The sequence below is a fragment of the Leishmania mexicana genome, chromosome 14, assembly GCF_000234665.1.
Source record: "Leishmania mexicana MHOM/GT/2001/U1103 complete genome, chromosome 14".
Classification (NCBI taxonomy): Eukaryota; Euglenozoa; class Kinetoplastea; order Trypanosomatida; family Trypanosomatidae; genus Leishmania; species Leishmania mexicana.
In genome coordinates, this window is record NC_018318.1 from 512,070 (window position 1) to 527,384 (window position 15,315).

Genomic DNA, 15,315 nt, shown 5'->3' on the forward strand with positions numbered 1-15,315 from the left:
CGTGCTCGCCCCGTCTTCTGCCCTCGGGTGTGCTGTGAAGGCGCGGCAGACGGACGAGAGCAGGGACAAGGCCAATGTCGGTGCAGACGCAGGATGTGGAGGTTGAGGTCGACCTGTCGAAGCTTATTGACGTCGGCCTCACCTTCCTCCCTCTGCAGCTCACTATCAAAGACATCCTTCAGCGGCTGGCGTGCCTGGAGAAGGAGAACGCCATTCAGAACGATCACATTGCTCAGCTGACGTCGAACGTGGCGGAGCTGGAGGCGGCAGCCGCCGCTCAGGCCTCCGCGACTGATCGTAACGGCAACAAGGAGAACAAGGACGCCGAGGCAGAGCACGCAGCCCTATGGGAAGAGATGTCGCGGCTCAACGAGCTACTAGGCGAGCTGCAGGAAGACGCCGAGCAGGGTCGGCACACCATCGACGAGATATACGCGGCTCGCAAGCACCAGAGCAGCGCTGCCGCGGCAATGGCCGGCGCCTCGTCCCACGCGTCGCTGAGCACGGTCGGCAAGTCAGCCGCCACTCCCCTCGCTCACTCGCCCGCTAGTGGTCCCGGCGCCTCTGGAATAGTGGCCTCTGCACACGGCGCAAGCGCCAGCAGCGCCGCCACCTCGCAGAGGCAACAGGACGCCGTGGAGACTTCGGGGTCGTCGGTGCCCGTGGGCGACATCATCCTGAGCAAGGCGCACGAGGCACTCGAGCTGGTAGTGGAGGCGCCGCATTCTGCCTTCTGTGACTCCCGCGATGCTAGCCAGCGCGTAGAGAGCGACCATGCGGCCGGCCTTGGTGGCGGTGAAACCGGCACTCAGGCCTTGCAAAGCCCGTCGCCCACGTCCGCTGGCGGCACTGCGCGTCATCGTCGTGGTGTGTCCATTGTGGACGGCCCCTACGAACCTCAGGCTCGTTCGTCTGCCTCCTTCCCACAGCTCCGGCACTCCTCTGTGTTGCAGGACGCCCCCACCGCTGCGTCACCGCCCCAGACAACGTGTGATTCGTCTGCCATGTGGCCGGCGGCGACTGGCGGCGAGGATGCCGGCGAGCACCGTGAGACGACCGCGCCTATCATGGAGCCCGTACCATCTGTCCAGCAGCAGCTACGCCGACCAAGCATGTATGCCGAGAAGCGGATGACAGCCGGTGCGGCGCGGCGCGCCTCCGCTCGCGCTGCGACTGGCGCCGGAGGCACCTCCGAAACAGGCTCGCCGGCGACACTGCCGTCTGTCTTTGACAAGCTCCGCCGCGACGGGGAGGATATCGCCTACCTGAACCGCGTCGTGGCGGAGATTTTGGGGGAGATGAAGGGACTGCACGAAGACGTTGACTTACTGCGCACTAACCGCCCGGAATCGGACGACGCGACTAGCCGGCTTCGTGGGGTAGTAGACAGCGACGGGCTCGATGGCTTGCTTCGGCGATTGGCCCGCGTTGAGGGCGACATCATGGACGCTCGTCAGCACACGCAACACCGCAGCAATCAGGTTCAGGAAGAGCTGGATGACCTGAAGAGGCAGCTGCGCGTGGCGCGCGGTCTCACGGATGACGACGTGGACGCACTGCGCAGTGCCGCCGATCTCTCAGAGCGCCTGCTCCAGCTCGAGCGGCGCGTTCGTGCGTTGGAGGGCGGCCAGGGCATGCTGCAGGAGCAGTTTGCGAACGTGCTTGCGGTAGGCGACGGCACCGGCGGCGATGGCGCCGTGGAGGTGAATGCTATTCAGTTCGCTGCCCTTCAGGGCGCCGTCAAGGGGCTGGAGAAGCAGCTTGCTGAGCTCCTCGCGGCGGAGGAGGGTCAGCGGGATTGGACGGATGACATTCGCAAGCTGAACGAGGGCTTGCGGTCGGTGGAGGCTGAGGTGGAATCCGCTCAGGACCAGCTGCACCGCCTGCAGAAGGAGGCATACCGACTGGACGAGGTGAAAGCGAACCGCACCGAGCTGCCGGACGACTCCCTTCTCGAGAAGGCACAGCACTGCAGCAGCATGGGCGCCAGCGATGGGGCGACGATGTCCGATCTGGCCTCGCGCATCTCGCGTGCCGAGGCGAATATCGAACGCATCAGCGAGAGCAAGGCTGACCGCGGCGCCCTCCACAAGCTGCGTGACGAGCTCAACGCTTTGCGGGAACTTGTGGAGCTGCTGAACGCGCAACACCGTGACCTCAACAACGCCGAGGGAGGTAGGGCGAGCGCGGCGATGGAGAACATGCTCCGCGAGCTGCAGGGTGAGCTGAGCGCTCTGAAGGAGGCGTACAATACACGCTTCGCCGGTGGCGGGCTGAGCGGCGAGGATGCCAAGGATCTGAGGGACAGTATCGAGCGACTAGACCACTGCAAAGCCGACGCCACCCTCGTGGCGAACAAGGCTGAGCGCGATTACGTGGAGAACGCGCTGGAGCGGCTGATGCGCGAGGTGGAGCAGGTGCTGAACGCAACGAATGCAGGCCTCATCGACACTCTAGAGAAGTCGCTCGGCATTCTGCGCGACATGATTGACGGCAAGGCAACAAAGCAGGATGTGGCGAACCTGCAAGGATGGATGTCGGAGGCGAACATCGGCGGAGGCGCTGGCGCGCCAGATGGACTGACTGGGTTCAAAGGCTTTCGCTGCCTTGGCTGCAACCGGCCAATGGACAACATGCGACCTCGAACGTTGCCGGCCACCATGACCCCCTTCTTGAACCGCAATCCGCAGAACCACCCGCAGGACAACGTCACTCGTACAATTCAGCAGCAGCATGCACCGCCACGGGCTGGGGGGGGCGGTGGAGGTCAGGGGACCGTCGCTGGCGTTACCACCTCCTCCATGCGCTCAGCCGGCAGTCCTGAAGGGTCGTTCCACCGTAGCACCAACAGCGAGCCGCTGCCTCCGATAGAACCCATGTAAACTAGGAACGTAAAGCACGCCCCGTAGTCTTCGAGGTCGTGGACATGTACAGTGATGCGTGTGTGTCTCGGTTAGTGCGGTAGTTCATCGCCGCCGCCGCCTCCACTTTCCCTTTCTCCGCTTCAACGATCGCTTTGCCATGTTTCACTTCAGCGTCTCTGCGGGCGCTGTGCAGTGCACTCGCGCCCTCCCGCGTGTGCTCCGCTGGCGGAGAGCGTGCGCTGTCTCTCGGTGTTCTATATATATATGTTTCGCTTAGCTTCTGCGCTTCCTTTGCTGTGGCATTCCACAGGTGATGTAACAACTTCCGTCTGCGCTCTTCGTACTCTCGCGCGGCGTGGGCGTGGGGCGGCGCTTTTCCCTGGGCGCCGCTTACCGTCTTTCTCCTTCGACCCCACCCTCCGGTCGATGGGCATCGCCAATGCGCCTCCCTCTATTTCTCGCCCCCCCCCCTGGCCATCTGATTTTGTGTAATGCAACGCGCGGGAGGTGCAGCGAGTAGAGACTTCTCGCGCTCTTGCGCTGGCTTCGATCACCCGATGACGCAGTGCGTCTGTGTGTGTGAGGGGGAGGAAGGGGCGCACGTCAGTGTGTGGCATCCAGGGTCCACTACCCACATGCTGTGTGGGGGTAGGCCAGGCAGCCCCCGCCGCCCCTTACCCCTGCCAATGCCGAGCCGCCGCTTCCGGTGGTGACGGGGTCAGGCGCCGACAGCGTAGGGTGCGGCGAGGTCCTGGATGGCGCCGCGTCGGAGCGGCCCGTCACGGTGGGCACGTCTGCGCCATCCGTGCGGCGGGCAGAGTGCCGGCGTGACTGGAAGGCATCTGACCGGGCCCCCACACGGCCCGCTGGTGGTGAGGCGCCTGGGCCACCCCGAGGAGGACGCGCCACGTGGCGGCCGGCACAATGGGGTGCGGTGGGAGTGGGGGAGCGGCTGTGAGGGGACATGCGAGGCGTGTAGTGCGTAGAGGGTGACGCAGGGACCGTGCTCAGGTGACCGAGTCGGCGCACTGCTGGAGCCTGCGCCCTTCGCTGCTTCGCACCACGCGATGGGGGGGGGAGCCTGTGACGGCGCGGGGGAGGGACGTCGAGCAGAGTTTGAGCGCGTGCTGCATGGCCGAGAATGGGCATGCTGAGCCAAACTGGTAGCTGCGACAATGGGGAGACGGGTGTGTGGTGCTGATGGCAGCAGCGATGGCGATGACGAAGGTGTGCTGCGCACAGACGCGTTTCTCCGGTATTTTGCCTCCCCTCTTTGTATGGAATACGACGACGCTCATCTCGAATAGGTTTATGCAGATGGAAAGAACGACGGCAAGTCATACATTCCTTCTTGACGACTCGCTCTTGTGTGTGTGTGTGTGGGTAATGGGGTGCACGTGAGGAGGGGCACGTTGCAGACAAGCACCGCCCTTTCTCCCCACCGTTGCCCTAATCCACCGGTGCTGCTATGTGGCGAGTCTCGCCCGTCACGTGCAGTTGAGGCGTCGACGTTCACCCGTTCGTGTCTCCTGCCCAAGAAAGGTGACAGAAAACCGTCACAAAGTACTCGTCACCTGCTGGCGCGTCTGGTTTTCGACTTCCGCAGACACACACACACACACACCCACCCACACACACTGCGGCTACTCTACGTTGTTGTCGCGCGATATCATGTGGGATGTGTCTCTTCTTCCCTCACCGCCTTCATGGTCTTCGACGTGTCATGCCTCCGCCCTTTTTTTCCTCGTGTTCCGCCCTCCCTCCCTCCCTCCCGCATCCGCATCCGCACTCGCCGCTCCGTCTGCCCGTCTCGCACTCCGGTGCACTTTGCCTGAGACACCGTTTTCTGTGTGTGTGTGTGTGCATGCATATCTGCTTGGGAGCTCACACAGGAGACGGAGGGCACGTTGCAAAATTCTGACGGCCACCCGAGGGATCCGCTTCACCAACACGGCCGCTACACAGAGACACGCACACAACTTCGCCTGGACGCAGGAAGGGTCAGATCCCCGCATTGCGCCTTTGCCGCCTCGTCTTTGAACTCGTCCATCTCTTCACACCAGCCTGGTGCGCTGCTCTTCCTATTCGCACCTGCCGCCGTCTGCGTGTGCGCTGGTGCAGGGTTAAAGATGCGCTTGCGTATTGAGCGCGCGGCACGCACGGAGCAGCGACACCTTGCCGAGAAGAAACTCAGCGCGCGCGTCGATGCGCTCCTGCAGACCTTAGCTCGCCACATACTGGTCTGTGCCCCGCCGTGGGCTGCGCAGGCAAGTGCGAGCTCTTGGAATGGGTCAATTGGTCACGTCAGCGGTGCGGCGGCGCTCTCCTGGAGAGGGTGGCACGACGCAGAGCTGGCAGATGTGCGTTCCACGATGACGGAGGTGGAGGAGCTAGTGGATCTGCACGTTGTCCGGCCTCGTGACGCTGCTGCGGCTACTCATGAGGGTGGAGCTGATGGCGTGAGGTGGTCTTCAGCCGCAACTGTGCCGAGCAGTGCCGCTTCGGCCGTACCGGTGTCGCCTGTCCTCTTTTACGAAGCCTTTGTGCGCCAACTCATCGAGCAGCTCTTCGGCCCTGTCACGAAGACCGCCCTTTCCTCCATGGTGTCCCCTGATCGCACACATGGTGTATCTGGCATAGCGGAAACCGATACGGTTATCGTGCAAGGCTCTGCCCCGGACGTCCCCTCATCTCTTTTCCCTGCCCAATCGGTGCTGCGCCTTCCCGCGATCGTCTACATCGGTTGGCACTGCGGCTACAGTCTTCTCACCTCGATCGGAGGAATGCTGCGCTTGGCGGACGACGATCGTGCGGCTGGCTGGCTGGACGTCACCTCTGCAGCACTCCGCAGCCTATTGGGTTGTGCACGTGCTCACAGCTGTGATCCTTCTGCTGCCGCGGCCCCCGACGCGGCAGACGCTCTTCATCACTTCATGGTAAACGCACTGATGCAAACGCGCTCGTTGCAGTGTCTGTGGTGGTGGTGCAGCCTGGTCTCTGAGCACGGCCACACACATGGCTTACTGACTACTCCACCATCAGCGCCGTCTCCCGAAACGGCACTGAACCCTCCTGAGAGCATGAGAACGTCTCCTAGCATAACCGCGTCAACAGCTGCTACTGCGGCTGGTGGTAGTGGCAGCACCGGTGGTGCCACGATGCACACCTCGCTTGCCGCTAGAGAAGACTACAGAACGCTCTGGTACATTGGCCTCGCTGAGGCGGCGGCCTACCTCGGCTCAACCACTCTACCCACTGTCGCCAACTTCCTCCACACCGCCCTGACGAGGTTTGTGTTCTCTGCTGCTGCGTCACCACCGCAGTACTGGTTGAGTCACGCTGCGCAGCTCACGGGGGCTGTGCAGGCCGTTCGCGACGTCGCAGCGCATCTCTTTCCATCCCCGGCACCGCCCACCCGCGCATCTCCTTCAGCGACGTCACCCTCATCTCATATTCAGTTCGCTGCGGCCACGGCCATTTTCCTACGCCACGCAGTGCATGATGCGCTGCTCCCGCTGGCGGAGCGCGTGCTGGACGACCCGGCGTTGCTGCAAGGCCGCATCGCGCTAACCGCAAAAGCTGCATCCATTACGCCAGGAGCAGCAGCGCCGATGGTTGGATGCGACGGCTGGAGCAACAGTAGCGAAGAGGAATGGGAAGGGATGCAGGTGATGGATGGCGCCAGTCGTTGTCCCTCGAGCACTGCGACTGCCGTTACCGCTGCGGCGCCTGCAGAGGCATCACAGAGCACCCTCACCTACGCAATCGACACACTGGAGCGCGAGTTTGGTGACTTGGTGCGTGCTGACAGCGTTGTCATGACGCTGCGGCGGCTCTGATCCCTGCGGTGATACGCCGAAACTATGCCCTTCGGTGATGATCAGTTGAGCTCTTACTCGCTATGTCTTTTCAGTGTACCACACATTCGTCTGCAGCCCTCGTGACTTGTAGTCGCTCACCCTGCCCTGCCCCCCGCGTCGGTACCCGTGCACGCGTACCTTGCTCCTTCGCGCTCTCTGTAAGGGGACTTCATCCGCACCCGTTTCGTGTTCTTGTACAGTTCTTCTCCAGACGGCCAGAGCCGAGGAAGCGTACCGGCATCGGGCGCCAGTGCTCATACTCGTGCATCGTATACACCACGCGATGCTCCCTGCTCCCTTGCTGTTGCTGCTCTGCTGTCACGCTGTCATTGGAACTCCCCGCTCGGGCCGTCTTTTCTATTTCGCGGCTGGCGTGCTGGCATCGGTCCCACCCCATCGAGCCGCCGCTCGCATCTCCATCACGTGAGACGGGAGAGCCGGTGGGATGGGTGGGCGTGCAGTTCGGTGCGTGCGCAACAAAGGTATACATACGTCCCCTACATGCCACCGTGAGTAAATGGGTCTCGGGGCAAACGGCGCGATCGCACACACTCGCCATGTCGGATGATGCGACTATACGTATGCTGCCGGTGGCGAGATCGATCCTCTACACTGACCCTGCCCTCTCCTCGCCGCTTCTCACTCATGCTGGCGAGGCAGAGGAAGCATTGGCGCGCTGCGTGTGTGTTGAAGCGCTGTTCTTGGCTGTGTGCCTCCCGTCCATCGTTTCATTGCCCCCCCTCGCGGGTCTGCCGTGGCCTGGCGTCTGTGCCTCTCACGTGTGCAACAGGAGAGGAGCAGACGATATCGCCCGCTTATCTTTGCTGCGCGCGCGCCTCTCCCGTCACCCCCCTTTGTGTGGTGTGGGTGTCTGTCTGCTCGTACCCGAACGGTGTGGGCCGGTGTGAGGTGGCCCACTCGCGATCGTGTGCGCTTCTTGCCTGCCGCGTACTTCCTCCTTGCCCACTCGCTTCTCTCATGTATCGCCACGCACCGCGATCACGCATGACGTGCCGTCTTACGTCCCTTCCCGCGTACATGCTGAGGCGAAGCAGAAACCAAGACGAGACCACACAAGAGCCTCCCAACGCGATAGTGAACGGCTACGCTGCCGCCACGTCACTGGCTCCCTCTGCATCGGCTTTCTGCTCGCTTCGCATCTCTCTTCCTGCGCATTTCCTTATTCACGTCTTACGCGACGCCTACATAGATAATAGTCTCCTCGCCTGGTGTGGCGCCCGCCCGTTTCTCGACCGACTCCGCCTGCTCCTTCTGTCGCCTCTCTGTCGCTGCCCTTTTAGTGCGCGCTGTGACGAGAGAATGTCGGAGGAGGAGGAGGCAGAGTCCCGCTTCGACTTCAACGAAGGCGCCGGTGTAGCATTGGGCACCTTGCCCTGCTTTACTACCGTCTCCACTCGCGGAGCTGCTGGCAAGGCGCTGGAGGCGGCATTAGAGCCGCTTCACCGCATCGCCTACGGTCGTGCCGGCAACAATGGCAAGCGCCGCGCCGCCCTCGCTGGCTTCAAAGGATTCCCCGTGTCGATGGAGGCGGAGGTAGCGGAGAAGATCGCAAAGCTGACGAAGGACCGTCTTCGCGATGTTATCAAGGCCCTCGGTATCAACGTGCACATCTCTCTCTCGCATGCGGAGGTGGCGGCCGGGGTCACAAAGTTTTTGATGGCCCCGCGCGACGATGGCAAGTTCAAGGGTAGCAGCCCGGCAGCAGCCAAGTCCAAGAAGGTGTCGCCGTTGAAGCGGCCCGCGCCTGCCGATCCGGATGATGAGCCAGAGGTAAAGAGGTCGCGTCCAGAGCCGCCAGAACTTTCGTCCGCAGCGGCAGCGCCTGTGGCCTCCTCTGTGTTTGCCACCTCCGCCGGCCCGTCGGATGACGCGGTGCTCGTCGAGGTCTACCGCCGCGTTCTCGCCATGACCCCTGAGGACCGCGCGGTTCTCGGGGTCAAGGCGCTCCGCACCAGCCTAGAGGCACACTTCAAGCTGGCCGCCGGGGGTCTGCGCCACAAGAAGGGCATCATCACCACCGCAGCCTCTGAGTGCGTGCGGGCACTCAAGGAGGCAGAGATGCGGGCTGCGGCGGCCGCCGTACAGAGCGTCAGTGACGCGCTTCCGTCTTCCTCTCCCACGAGTGCAGAGCAAACGGCGGCCCCTGCGCCTTCTGCGCCCGAGGTGGTCGAGAGCACCGCACCGGCTCCGGTTGCGTCGCCGGTCACCGTGACCCACGAAGGCGACTAGGGTGCCGACACAGGTGCCTGCTGCGCCCGCTCCCCCAGCAGTTGGTGGTGGTGGCGCCAGTAGGGCGGCCGCACCACGGTGTCGGCTCTCTCTAAGCGACAGATGTGCGCAGCGAGTGGGCGGCGCCTTTGTGTGTGTGTGTGTCTGTGTGTGGATGTGCTGGACGGTGGGGCGGCCTGGAGGGCAGTGCGGCGACGCGTGCCGTGCGCTCCGCGTTGTCCCCCCCTCCCCACCATGACAGAGATGACGTTAACGACTACACCGCCTCCTCCTTTTATGCGTTCTCCACGCTTCTAGACAGGATATTGCCACACCTCACAGCAAGCGAAGGGCCGTGAAGGGCGCTGCCCCCCTTCCTCGCGCGGCCCATCACACCTTCTCCCTGAGCACGGGCCCTCTGTTCTTGTACCGTGCTTCTCTGGCGCGGATGCTCAGACCCTCATGGCGGTACCAGGGATTCAGATTCTCCCCGGCGTCTGCCGCTGTCTGTCTTTGTCTCTGCCCTTTTGCGTTTTCGCTGCCCCCGGTACATCATCTTTCTCCACTTGCTTCTCCACGTGGTCTCCCTTCCGCCACGTCACTTGGGGTCTCGCCCATCACTTCCGGCCGCCACTTACCGGGACGCAGCACCACCGACCCCTCACTCCAGACATCGTAAGTGTAAACTCGAGAGAAGGACAGCGCCGGCCGTCCTTTCGCACACCGCAATCTCGCTCAGTCCTCCCTCTGCTGCGTCGCTGTCTTGACGCACAGCTGTGCGCCGCGGCCCCTGCGCTCTCCCCCCTCGACGCCTGCAGCGAAGAAGGTGACATGCGAAGCAGATGACGTCTTGTGCGACAGATAGCTCCCGTCGGCCGGCGCCCCTAGCGCTCGGCGTGGTCGTGTCTGTGGCGCTCGTGCTGCTGAGCGTGTGCGGCGTACCGACGCAGGCGGCCACGGTGACGGACTTGAAGAACGTGGTTAAGAATGAGATGTACAGAATCGACATAGGCATGACGGACTTCTACAGCTCCCTCAGCGTTTCTCCGACTGTGCAGCAGCAGTACTGCACGACGGCCATCGCCAGCCAGGCTGCCGGCTTGAGTCTCACGATGGAGTCGCTCTCCTCGCCATACGGCGTGCTTGCCACGGAATATGGCTTCCTCATCTACAAGGACGCGTATGTCTTTGGCCCGTCGATTAAACTCATCGGCGCCTCAGCCTGGTCAAACGGGACGCTGACGACGGATATTCAGATGGGCAGGAACATCCTCGTGCCCTACCTCACGAACACCATTGTTTTCGTCACCGGTATCCTAGAGAGCGAGGACGGCAGGCAGAACATCCTCCCTATGACGCGCTTCATGATGGTCGACTCCTACCTCTGCGCCTACATGCACATGGACGTCGCCAACCTCTACCGCAACACTTTCCGCGCCGTTTTTGCAGAGCTGGCGTAGGGGGGCTCGCGTGGATGGGCTGATGTTTTCTAATGGGCCCCTGTACGTTGGTGCATTGGCTCTCTCAGCTTTCGCTTTCCTTCTAGAAATTCTCCCTGACGGTCCAGAGGCGCACAAAGGGGGTGGCGAGGCGGGTGGGGGTGGATGCTTCCAGGGGTTGTCCAGCGACGTCTGTGCCTCGGTTTCTCGAAACCTCCCTTGCTCGCCCTCTCGGCTCTCGGGGCCGTCCACGTCGACGGCCGTCAAGGCTGAACGCTTGACAGCATTTTGGTTGTGCTTGCGCGACCGTAGACCACGTTGTTACCTCCCCCCCTTTTTCATTCTCGTCTTTCTTCCACACAGAGCGTGGCGTTGCGTGCTTCTCTTTTCCTGTGCTGTATTGGCTCTCCGTTTCTCCCCCTTTCGGTGTGTGCGCGTGCGCATTGGGGCGCGTGTCTTCCTGTTCACGGTCACGGATGCCGTTGGGCGTTGCGACACGGATGACGGCGTCATTCGTCCCTTCTCCCTCATCATCATCTCCTTGTGGTGCCCCTCGCCCCCCACCCCCTCCGCTGGCTGTATTTTCCTTTTGGTGTACTTGTTTTTTTGTTGTGTGTGGGGGAGCCGAGGGAGGGCGGGGGTGGTGGGTGGTAGTTTGGCCCTCCTCGCTATCTGTATCTCTGTGGGTGTATCTTCTTCCCTCTGATCGCTCACTATCAATCCTCCTCAGCACACGGTGGCTGTTGCCTCCACCCCCGCCCCCTCACCGAGAATGATGTGACATGTACAACCTACACCGACGTACACACCCTAACCCTTCCTCTCTGTACGTGAAGGCGTTCTGCCGTGCTGAGCTGCGACGTCATCGCCTTTATCCTTATCCGATGCTGCCGGCGATGCTGGAGACTTGGTGGTTGAAGAATGCTGCACCCAGTCGCCTCGGATGGGGGATTTTGTTCATCCCCGGCAGCAGCCGAGGAGGCGTTGGCGGCGGTGGTGGGTGGTGGCAGGGTCTCTCGCTCTTCTGTGCCCCCCCCCCCCTCACCCCCTATACAAGGGGGATGAAAAGGTATTCCCTGAATTCTGGAGACAACCGAAAAAAACGACGAGAGAGAGCAAACGGTGGACCCCCCGCGCGCAGGGAAGAAGAGGGGGAGGGCCGCTGCATCACAGTGGAGGCCACGGCGCATGAGGCGCTTGTGCACACCCACAAGCGCACACAGACTTAACATACGTGTGAGTGCGTGGACGTGTTCTTCGGCTTGCACCTCTTATCCCTTGACAGCATGGGTCTTTGCTGCTGTGGTGGTGGGACGTCATGGAGTCTGTGGTGCAGTACGGAGCGAGGGAGAGCAGCTGCTGCTGCACATGCCGCAAGCACTGAGCTCGCATGCTCTCCAAAGTGCTTTGGAGAGAACGGGTTGGGGATGAGCGTCTTCGAGACATGACGTTCGTCCTCTGCTCCCTCTTCCGGCATCTACAGGTGAACATGTCTTTTGCGTGCTCGTGTCTTCGCGTGCTGATAAACTGTCCCCCCTCCTCACGCCTTCCTTCTCTCGCTTGTCTTCACCTGTTGGCGTCCCTCTCTCTCTGTACGGTGGGGGGGGGGCATGCGCTGCGACGTGACGCCGACGCCGTTGACGTACGGTCGTTCAATCACGCATCCGTGAAACCCGATCTCTCCCCCGACCCACGCCACACACGTATATATATATATATATATACATGCTCTTCCCGTTTGAAATGCAATGCAGTTCGTCGCTGTCTTGTAGACACCTCCCTCCTCTCCCTCCCCCACACTCGCTCGCACACCGCAGACGCAAAACACGCAACCCACGAAACCTTCAATCTGTTTTCTGCCCCTCACGCGGCAAGCGTTTTGCGTTTTTCTTGCCCGCCGTGTGGAGCTTTCACGGCGCTGTAGCACACAGACGTTGCGTGTCACTGCGTCGCACTATCCGCCTCTCTGCTTACACGCGTTTGGGTAAAGAGGAGGTGTGCGCTCTCCCTGGGCAGCTCACCGCACCCGCACTGCAGGCCCCTCTCAGTATTGTTGTTGGTTTCGCTTGGGCCACACTTAGAGCATCGTAACCACCCCCATTCACGGCTTCTCTAGTTGTATGCGTGTGTGCGCGCCGGGACTCGCCTCCGGCACACTGCATCCCTTCGGCATCATCTCTTGTCTTTCTAGCGAGAAGACTTCTCTGGTTCGCTTGCGATGCCCTCCTCCACTCGCGCGTCCCGTCTCGTGGTGTCCGCGGCGGCAGCGGCGGCTGTTTTGGCTGTGCTGCTCGTGGGGCCGTGCTGTTTTCTGACCGCCTACGCGGCCACCTCTCTGGACGACTTTGGGCGAGAATACCAAGCTATTATGGAGTCCGCCGGCAAAGGCTTCAGCATGCTCTATCGCGACATGACGGCACCGCCTACCTCATACCAGTGGGAGTGCATGCAGGACTTGTCGTTGCATTATAGCGTGGCCTACGCATCTCTGACAGAGCCGTACACGGTGAACGTCTTGGCCTCCATGATCACGGTGACGCGAGCTGCTTCTACCAGTGGTGTGTCCTACAGCCTTATCGGCATTGCCTGCACCTACGACGGAAGCTGCGGTGATTTGAAGCGTGGAAGCTCGCTTACCTTTTCACTGCGAGAGGACCTGATTATCATTGTGACCGGCTCAGTCTTTAGTAACAGCATCACGAACTTCTTGCCGGTGTCCTATTACGTCGTCCAGCGCGCGAGCTCGTGCTCCAGCGCCAACGTCGCCAATGTAACGAGGCCCTTCAGTGTCGGCGCCTCATCCGTGTGGATGCAGCTCTGGCAGTGAGCTGGAGGCAAAGGAACGGAGCTGCGTTTTCACAGCGAACACGCCTCCCGGCGAGCTGTCTCTCTCTTTCGTGGGTTGTTCGAGGCTTGCATGGGTGCTCACACACGGAGCACGACCAGCGGCAGATGTTTCCTTCTCACCTTTTCGGAGTCCCCGGCACGGCGGGTGCGTGCGTGCGTGCACGTGTGGACTTGTGCCGTTCATTGTTGTCTTCGTCTCACCTCCCTCGTTTCCCCTCGCTCGAGGCGTGTTTCTCTCGGGAAGGTGGCGGTGGTGTTGGTCGGGGGCGGGGTGAGGGGCTCCCCCCCACCCCCGACGGTAGGCGACGGCGTCCTCTGCCCTCGTGCTGCACCGCCGTGGCGCATCATCGCTAGAAACAGAGGAAGATGTTGTTTGGTTGCCCTCTCTTTATATTTTCTTACGGGGCAACGGGGGGAGGCTGTGCAGGCTCGTTTTTGTGTGCCTGGGTTGTATGTGCTGCCGCCGTTTTGATACCTCGGAGAGGTGCCGCTCTGTACACGCCACGCCTGCATCGAAGTTCAAGCTGCGAAGACGGTGGGGTGAGGGAATACACACGTTCTAGATGCTTTTCGAACAACAAAGTCCAGCATGCAGGGAGTTGTACATGCTTCACTGCTGCGACCGCCGAGGCTTGCGACGACGTGCGGGTGCGTGCAAGAGGAAGGGGGGGGGCAGAGGCTGCAGAGGAAGCGGGTGAGAAGCCAACATTTTCTTGGCTTGCGGCGCGTCTGTGCTTTCCCGCGCCCCTTCGCGCACCGCTCCTTCTCGCCCCTTCAGACCCCAGTGGTCTGTTCGCAAGCAACTCGTCTGCCTCCCCCTGCCGCACTAGGTGCAACGCTTTCTGCCCAGCCGATGGGGTGTGCGTCTGGGTGGCTGTGCTTGTTGTTTTTTTGTGCCGTGCCCACCCTTCCCGCTCTGGAGAGTAGCGACGGAGGCTTCCCATCAGTTGAGTCGCTGCTGTGTAGAGCCGCGATGCGTCACGGCTGCTTGATGTTTGCCTGGGATCGATCGCCTTGCTGGACGGCCACACACACGCGTTCTCCGCTCTCAACTTTCTTTCTCCTCTTCCTCCCCCTCTCTGCTCCTTGTGCGCACTGCGCGAAATGCACCATTGTCCCCCGGGCGGGCTGATGTCCTCGCCACGCCTTTGCCCGGCCATCGACCCCCTCCCCCCTCTCGCGTCTCGCAACGAAACACTGCACACTACCCTCTCACCGGCTCTTCTCCCACAAGTCTTTTTACGGTCATGCAAATCTTCGTCAAGAACGCCGCCGGCCGCTCGGTGGCTGTGCGCGTGTCCGCCGAGGACACCGTCGCCTTCCTCAAGGCTCAGGCCAACGTGACGCAGGGCAACCTCTTCTTCGCGGGCATGTGCCTCGCCGAGGAGGCGACGCTCGCCGCTTACGGTCTGTCCAAGGAGTCCACCGTCGACGTGGTCATCCCGGTGGAGGGTGGTAAGGGCAAGAAGAAGAAGAAGCGCATCTTCACGAAGCCGAAGAAGCCGACGCACCGCCACAAGCTGGAGAAGATGCGCGCACTCAAGTACTTCAAGGTGACAGAGAACGACGACGGCTCCTACAAGGTGGAGCGTACGCGCCAGGACTGCCCGCACCCTCAGTGCGGCGCCGGCGTGTACATGGCCCAGCACAAGGACCGTCAGTACTGCGGCAAGTGCCACCTCACCTACAAGGCGGAGAGCAAGTAGAGTGTGCGGGGCAACCACACGCGAGGGACGAAGACAAGGATAACAGAAGGCAACGCGGCAAAACGGAGGACGGCCGCATACAAAAACAAACAAACAAACAGGTGAGCGGACGCACACCTGCCTGAGAAGTGCGCTGCCGCAGCGTGTGTGTGTGTGTCGCCGCGTTGCGGTCTGTACCCTCCCCCCACTTCCCCTGTCTGCGTCTCTCTCTCTCTGTGTGTGCGTGGGCTCATTTTCTCCGTTTCTTTTTTTCGTTTTGTTTTGTTTTATTTCTCTTCGAAAATGAGAAAAACGACCCGAAAATGGTCTCCGCCGGCGTTGTATCTCTGCCCCCCCCCCGCTGTCCCAGAGCGTAGGGTGCACCGTCTGC

General features: G+C 61.8%; 6 protein-coding genes across 6 annotated transcripts; all 6 read left to right on the plus strand.

Annotated features, from left to right (window-relative positions):
* Positions 1-74: 74 nt before the first annotated feature.
* Positions 75-2,882, plus strand: LMXM_14_1220 (conserved hypothetical protein; the record flags this gene model as incomplete). The annotated part of the gene is made up of 1 exon (XM_003873447.1): positions 75-2,882. The coding sequence occupies one exon, from the start codon at positions 75-77 to the stop codon at positions 2,880-2,882; it is 2,808 nt and encodes a 935-aa protein (XP_003873496.1).
* Positions 2,883-4,993: 2,111 nt separating this feature from the next.
* LMXM_14_1230 (hypothetical protein, unknown function) lies at positions 4,994-6,703 on the plus strand (the record flags this gene model as incomplete). Its single annotated transcript, XM_003873448.1, has 1 exon — positions 4,994-6,703. One exon carries the CDS (start codon positions 4,994-4,996, stop codon positions 6,701-6,703), a length of 1,710 nt encoding a protein of 569 aa, XP_003873497.1.
* A 1,341-nt stretch (positions 6,704-8,044) lies between these two features.
* LMXM_14_1240 (conserved hypothetical protein) lies at positions 8,045-8,974 on the plus strand (the record flags this gene model as incomplete). Its single annotated transcript, XM_003873449.1, has 1 exon — positions 8,045-8,974. The coding sequence occupies one exon, from the start codon at positions 8,045-8,047 to the stop codon at positions 8,972-8,974; it is 930 nt and encodes a 309-aa protein (XP_003873498.1).
* Positions 8,975-9,795: 821 nt separating this feature from the next.
* Positions 9,796-10,413, plus strand: LMXM_14_1250 (hypothetical protein, unknown function; the record flags this gene model as incomplete). Its single annotated transcript, XM_003873450.1, has 1 exon — positions 9,796-10,413. One exon carries the CDS (start codon positions 9,796-9,798, stop codon positions 10,411-10,413), a length of 618 nt encoding a protein of 205 aa, XP_003873499.1.
* A 2,347-nt stretch (positions 10,414-12,760) lies between these two features.
* On the plus strand, positions 12,761-13,219 carry LMXM_14_1260 (hypothetical protein, unknown function; the record flags this gene model as incomplete). The annotated part of the gene is made up of 1 exon (XM_003873451.1): positions 12,761-13,219. One exon carries the CDS (start codon positions 12,761-12,763, stop codon positions 13,217-13,219), a length of 459 nt encoding a protein of 152 aa, XP_003873500.1.
* Positions 13,220-14,486: 1,267 nt separating this feature from the next.
* LMXM_14_1270 (putative ubiquitin/ribosomal protein S27a) lies at positions 14,487-14,945 on the plus strand (the record flags this gene model as incomplete). The annotated part of the gene is made up of 1 exon (XM_003873452.1): positions 14,487-14,945. The coding sequence occupies one exon, from the start codon at positions 14,487-14,489 to the stop codon at positions 14,943-14,945; it is 459 nt and encodes a 152-aa protein (XP_003873501.1).
* Between the last annotated feature and the right edge of the window lie 370 nt (positions 14,946-15,315).